The sequence below is a fragment of the Propithecus coquereli genome, unplaced genomic scaffold (genome assembly GCF_000956105.1).
Source record: "Propithecus coquereli isolate 6110/MARCELLA unplaced genomic scaffold, Pcoq_1.0 Scaffold5, whole genome shotgun sequence".
Classification (NCBI taxonomy): Eukaryota; Metazoa; Chordata; class Mammalia; order Primates; family Indriidae; genus Propithecus; species Propithecus coquereli.
Genome location: NW_012150840.1, coordinates 11,195,391 through 11,202,345, shown reverse-complemented (window position 1 = coordinate 11,202,345; position 6,955 = coordinate 11,195,391). Strand labels below are relative to the sequence as shown.

The 6,955-nt window shown below is 45.0% G+C and overlaps 1 protein-coding gene across 1 annotated transcript in view; it reads right to left on the bottom strand.

Moving 5' to 3' along the window:
* PCNX (pecanex homolog (Drosophila)) overlaps window positions 1–5,949 on the bottom strand; it is a 188,010-nt gene extending 182,061 nt beyond the window's left edge. The window contains 1 exon segment of the mRNA XM_012656049.1: window positions 5,922–5,949. Within this exon segment, the coding sequence (XP_012511503.1) occupies window positions 5,922–5,924 (3 nt within the window). The 5' untranslated portion in view covers window positions 5,925–5,949.
* Window positions 5,950–6,955: the final 1,006 nt, after the last annotated feature.

The following is a 6,955-nucleotide window of genomic DNA, read 5'->3' as shown; positions in this document are numbered from 1 at the left end:
TCCAAATGCCAAATGATTTTATGATTTGGAGTCATTTCTCAAATGGCAGAAAACATTCCATCTTTATGTAACAAAAGACAGTAGAACATTTTAGGAATCAACTGCCATTTCTGTAAATTCACAAGCTTTTCTACAAGTTGAAAAATATGGCTGCTTTTTGGATACTTCATTTGTAAATCATCTCTGGACAGTGTACTCTTAATTTATTATAGGTGATAGAACAGAGAGATAAGAGCTATGTCTGTGCCATCACCAATATGGAAATAATTAGATTCACCTTGATACTAAATATTGAAAATATTGGTGAGAAAATGCACAACCTCAAATCAAAACAGGACATCCACTACTGATTCACTTTTTCCTAAAGGCACAGAAAATATTCTAATACTAAATAATCATATGCTAAACCACTAACTTATAGGACAATAACTTTTCTGACTTTTTAAGAAATATAAATTCTAAAATATCAAGATTTCTGTTTTAGTCATCTTAACTAAATCTTGTTTACAATGACTTTAAATACTTTCAAATTTTTAGGCAAGAAAATGACCTGAGAGCCTCAAAGAAATCATCATAATAAAGGATTTAGCATTCTACAGATGATAAAAATCAGCTACAGAAAATAATAATGAAGATAACCAGGAAGAAAAAGTTGAAACTTTCATAAATTTTATATGACTTAGTTTCTGAATATAATCTATCCATAAATTTATATAGCATATATTACTGTATATATCATGTGTGTATACATGTATGTATAACTGCACAAAGAGTCATATAAGTTGTACTTTTAGTGATTTAAGGGTTTTTCAAGAGTCATTCTGTATTTTTCAGTAATTCTATACTTAATTTTTGTCTTGCACACCGACACTGAGACTACCCCTAGATAAGGCATGGCTTCACTACATAACAGACTACCAGACTACTCTGTCTACCCACAACTGTTCTGTGTTATGTTGATAAGTCCAAAGAAGGTTCACCTGTATAAAAATTCATTTAATAAGCCTTTATTCGGAGCCAAATATGGGCCAAGCAGTAAAGCAGACACTGGATATACACTGCTGAAAAAATCAGACCTGGCCCCTGCCCTCATGGAACTCACAAGGTATTGGGGCGGGGGTGGGGTGGAGAGAGAGAGAGCAGACAAATAAAGATATAAATACATATTTGTGATAAGCACTATGGAATAAAGTTACAGGACAGAATGAATGGAAAAAACATAGGGAACCTATTTATGGTTATCAGGTTAGGCCTCTGTAAGGAGATAATATTTAAGTCCAGTCCTAAAGAATGAGCAGCAGCCAGCCTTGCAAAGAATAAGAAAGGAGAGTATCCTTTTAGAAGACGTGGCATGTGCAAAGGCCCCACAGAAGGAACAAGCTAAGTAAGCTGAAGTAACAGAAAGAAGGCCAGTGTGACTGGGGTATAGTGGAAAACCTGCACAAACCGTAAACAGAGGCAGAATTGGCTTTGATGATGCCACGGTAAGGATGTTGGATTTTACTCTAAGTGCAAAAGAAAATCACTAAAGGATATTAAAAAGGAGGAATGACACAGATTTATGTCTTTTACTTTGTGGAGAAAGAATTGTAAAGGGGCATGAACAGAAGCCAAAGACCAGCAAGGAGGCTAAGGTGGTTGTACAGACAAACAACAGCATGGACTTGGAAGTGGAAAGGAACGTCTGAAATATTCTGAGAGTAGAATTGATAAGATTTGCTCATAAGGAGAGGGGGAGGGGAATAGTACTGGCAGCCAGATACAAAATAGTGTCATTAACTAAGATAACAGAGTGAGAAAAAACATTTTGTGGGAGTGGTGGGAAAGGCGGGTTCAGTGGGCAACTCAGAAGCTTTTGGACATGTACCTTTGAGATGCCTGTGAAACAACCAAGAGGATATGCTGGATATAAATCAGGGACTGGGAATTAGGGATATTGATCAAGTTCTCTGAACTTATGTGGAATGTTCATAAAATACAAATTAATGGGCCACACTCCAGACCTACTGAATCAGAATGGGTTTGCACACGTGCACATTTTTAACATTGTCAAGTGATTCTGATGTCACTTGACATCAGTTTGAGAATCACTTATATTAATAGATTTTAATGTTCTATTTCATCACCTAGGGATATAATTCTTTACAGACGAAAGCATGTTGAGCAATATGTTACAATAATGGTTTGACTTAATAAATCGAGAGCTATCTAATCTCCTCCAGTCATACAGCATTACAGAGGAAACACTTCCAATTGGCCATTCTTTCAAATGACATTTACTGAAGGCCACTCTGAAGGTGAATAATTTCTTCTATTTCATAAATATTTTCTTGCAAAATACCCATGAAATATCTCACAGATGAGTATATCAAGGTTCAGAAAGATAGAGTCTTGCCCAAAGGACATACAATCAGTAACAAAACCAAAATTCAAAAATCAAGATACAAATTCCAATCTGCCACCCACCCTGGAAAAGCACATCATCTGTGACACATCACATACACAAATAATTATAAGAAGATAAAAGGGAGTGAGTATCTTAAGGGAAACAATCAGAATTAAGAAGAAAAAATTTCTTCTTGATTTTCACTACTTAAAAGTTTCAAAATTGGTAGAAACTATAAATTCTACCTTTCGAGTATCCACAAAAGCTCCTAAATAGATAGCAAAAGTGAATCTTACATAAAAAGTTCTACAACTCTTTCCTAACTCAATGTACAACAACAGACTTAGGGTCTTTTAAAAAAGAAAAAAGGAAGGCAACAGGTACAGTGGCTTTGGCTTCAGAAAGCTCTTTTTAAATCCCAGCTCACAGCTCACCCATCTGCCGAAGGTCACAAAACAAGTCACTAGCAGCTAAGCCTCATAAGGACACAAGGTTTGGGATAAAGAACCTATACATATACTTAATAAAGTCATTATCAATTCTAATTATTACTAAAAGAGCATACAAATAATAATCTGTGGGTTTCTGAAATTTTATTTTACACAGAATGTTGGATTTTACTTTATTTTAGGTACATACTTCAGAGTCTCCACCTCAATACCATAGCACTAGAATGTTTCCTGAAATGTTTACAAATCCTCTTTGCTGGCCACCTGTGGATTAGCATTCATTCCCTGCCTATAAAGATCAGGGTCACTCTTTACTTACCCTTTCAAAAAAGTTCTAATGGTTGTAATTTTTCATTATTCCCAAGCTAGACTTTACATTCCTTGAAGGCAGAAGCTTTGTCTAGTTCACTTGTCATCATTCATTTAATATCTAAGTACTTACCATATGCTTAGCACTGATCTAGCTAGGGCCTGACAATACAGCAGTGAACAAAACAAAGCTGCTCTCAGAGAGCATATATTCTAATGAGATAATAAAGATATCAAGCAAATAAACATATATTAGTTAGGGATAAGTATCATACTATTTAAAAAGAGGGTAGGAGGGCTAGGAAGTGTTGTAAGAACTGAGGAAGTTATTATTTCACATAGCGTATCAGGAAAAGCCTCATATATACCAGAAACCTGAAATAAGTGGAACAAGCCACACAGATCTCTGGAGGGGAGGAGCCATCCAGACAGAGGGGGAAGAAGGAGCCAAAGGCCCTGTGGCAGGAACGTACTTGTGTGGGAAGAATAGTAGGAAGGCAAATAAATGTGTGTGTGGTTGGGGTGGGGGATAGACACATAAGAGGGTAGGCTCTGAGAGCAGAAGAGTGACATGACCTGAAAGAATCAACAGACTTCCGTATGCAGAATAGAGACTAAAGAATGGAAGCAGTGCACCTCATGAGAACACTGCAATAGTCCAGGAGAGAGATAATGGTGGCTTGAACCAAGGGAGCGATGATGGTGCTGGTGATGGTGAGTCTAGTTAGGTTTTGAGGATAGAACCCACAAGATTTGCTGACAGACTGGATGTGAAGAAAGAGAAAGAGAAGAATCAAGGGGAGTTTTTTGTAAATGTTTGGGAAGAGTGGAATTACCATGAATTGGTCAGAGAAGCAATGCTATTTTCCCAGAACCCAGCAAAGTGTCTAGTACATAGGAGACACTCACATATTTGAGAATTAAATTTAACTGAATAAATTTCCAAAATGAAGCAAGTAAACTCAATGTATTGGTTTCCACTTGCTCTAATATGCTTTTAGCCATGTTTGTAAATTACACAAAGAGACTTAACCATGACACACAGTTAACTGAAGGTGCTAACAAAGAAACCTTGCTTACACGGGGACACAGCGACTAATCCTTACCTCTCAAGAATCATTTTCAGTTTTAAATTTACAATTCTCCTGAATATAAATCTGTTATGAAAGCTCTGTGACACAGCCTGAGGATTCTTACACCCAAAGTAATTAACCTGTTCATTAATGATGTCATATTCCTGGAAGGTGGAGTAGTGGAAATAGAACTCCCTAGGCCAGAATTAATTTAAAATTATAACACTTGATGATAAATTTTCAGAATGCAACAAGACTGAACAAGTCCCCTAATAAAATAAGCCATAAGCCATTGGCATTTTTTTAAATGGCTGTTTTACCTTAAACAGTAAGTCCCTTCAAAACAATTTCAATGAAAAATCTGAACCTGGTCGAGAATGTGGAATTTAGCACATCTTCCCCCAAGCAGACACTTTCCTGCCAGTTATTGAAACTGAGCTTCACTTCGGGAAGAACTGGGTGTCCTCACCTTTGGCACTTCTGGTAGTCATATTCCCAGTTTTTCTAACTCAGCACCTATTCTAGCTCGGTGAAGAACCACAAAGTTAGCAGAAACATACTCAAAGGAATTCTCCTAAAATAAAAAGTTACTATCCTTTCCTCCCTTACGGTTACTTTAAAAATTTAACTGAAGCTTTAAACATTACTTCTATCCAGATTAGTTTCCCTAATGTCCCACCCTAACCTAATGTGCTTTAAAAAAAAGAAAAGAAAAAGAAGTGCGCTTAAAGAACTTTCAGTGAAAATATCGCTTAAAAACATAAATCAGTCAGAGAAGCTGATCGTACCGAATTCAGCAACAGGCGGTAGTTTCCTTTTTCCTATCAGTCACAGGCCTTGAACCAACCCAAACAAATCCGCTGAAATGCCAGCCAGATTCCCCGTATCTCCCCCGCTCCCTCCCCCCAAAGCTGGCCTGGAAACACCACAGCCACTGACCACGGAGCGGAACAGAAGAGAGCCAGTGGGAAGCAAAACGATGGTTTTTAGAGGCATGACGGTTAAGAGCCAGGTTTTCAACCACCACCTAGACGAGGGCGAGCGCCCGGACGACGCACAAACACATTCCGAGCAGACAGGCACACGTCCTCCGCCGGCTCCCAAGGCCCTGCACGCGGAGCAGAGGCGAGGCGGAGGGAGGATTCTCTCCGAAGAACGGGAGCGAGAACCGCCGCGGGTGAAGGGAGTGCCCAGGGGTGCCCAGGCGCCCGAGGAACCGAGCGCAAATAAGCGAGCGTGCCAAGGATGGATGCGGCGTCCCCTAAAGGAGCAAAACGCTCGGCGCCTTCCACAACACACCAAGGGCAAGGAGCCCAGCAGGGATTTGCCCATCCGGGTGGAAAGGTTAAGGACCCCCTGAGAAGGGGCCTAGCAAGCTGCTATTTCCCAGTGAACGGGCGGGAGGCACGGGGGCGGAGGCGCGGGCTGCTGTTGACTCGTTTCTCCTGTCGTCGCCGACACAGGGGAAGCCCTGAAGAGGGGAAAGTGGGCAGTAGCGGTGGGGGAGGGGAGCCTCCACCGAGTGGGGCTGCGGTCTGCGAGCGCGCCAGGGCGCAGGACGGTGGGCTGCGCGCCCCGGGAAAGGAGGCGCAACCCCAGCGCCCAGCCGGGAAGGCGCGACCGCCGGCGGACTCTGGGAAGCGGGCGCTGCCCCGCCAGCCAGGAGGGGGAAGGAGCCACCCTGCTCCCCGCCCCAACACTCACCATGTAGAGGGTGAAGGGCAGGCCCAGGAGAAACAGCCACAGGTAGAGGTGCAGCGCGTTCACGAAGGTGGCCTGGTGCGGGTCGTAGTACCAGCCCCCGCTGAGCGCGGCCCACACCCCCTGTCGGAGGATTTGCAGCGTCTGCGACCCCATCCCCACCCGGCGCCGCCGCCGCCGCCGCCGTCGCCGTCCCCGCCCCGGCCCCAGCTCGGCCTCGGTCGCCGGAGCCTGCAGCTGCCCGGTCTATCCCCCTCCGGAGCTCCGGGAGAGCGAGCCGGCGCTTCGGCGGTCGCTAGTGTTGCTGCAGGAGGAGGAGGCAGCGGACGAGGAGGAGGAGACCGAGGAGGAGGAGGCGGCGAGCGGCGGGGCGGAGGAGAGCGAAGAGGAGGAGACCGGCCTCCAGAGCGCCGCCGCCATCTTGTCTCCTAACACCCGGAGCTGGGGCCAGGCCCCCGCCGCCCGCGGCCCGCCAGCGCCCCCGCCGCCGCCGCCGCCGCGACCCCCGCCGGCCGCCAGTCCTGCGCCGGGCAGAGAAGCAGGCCCGGCGCCCGGGCGCGACGGGGAAGAAGCCGCGCCCCCTCCAGCTCCTCCTCCCTCTCTCCCCGCCCCCTGTGCGGGCTCCCCGCTGGCGTGCACAGCGCCTCGGCCGTCGCGGACGCCCCCTGCCGACGCCCGGGAGAAGTGCGCGTCGACGCGGCCGGGGCCCGGGGCAGCGAGCGGAGGGTTGAGGTGACGCGGGGAGCGGCTCTAGGGGACCCCATTCCGCCCCGGGGAGGCGAACCTGGCAGGTTCGCTTAGCACTCCCTGAACGAGGTCTTTCTGACTTTGTCTTCAGAAAAGCATCCTGGCTGATGTTTATGATATTTATTAAAGACCTGGGAAGAATTGAAGCTAACATCTGAGATACTGACTGAAGGCCTGCAAGAATTAGGTACGGCGGATGGCACTGCTGAAAAGTCACAAACGCACCCAATTTGAGCAAGAACTGTGTTGGCCCTTGGGTAAGAAAAATAGACACCCACGTTCAGGATTGG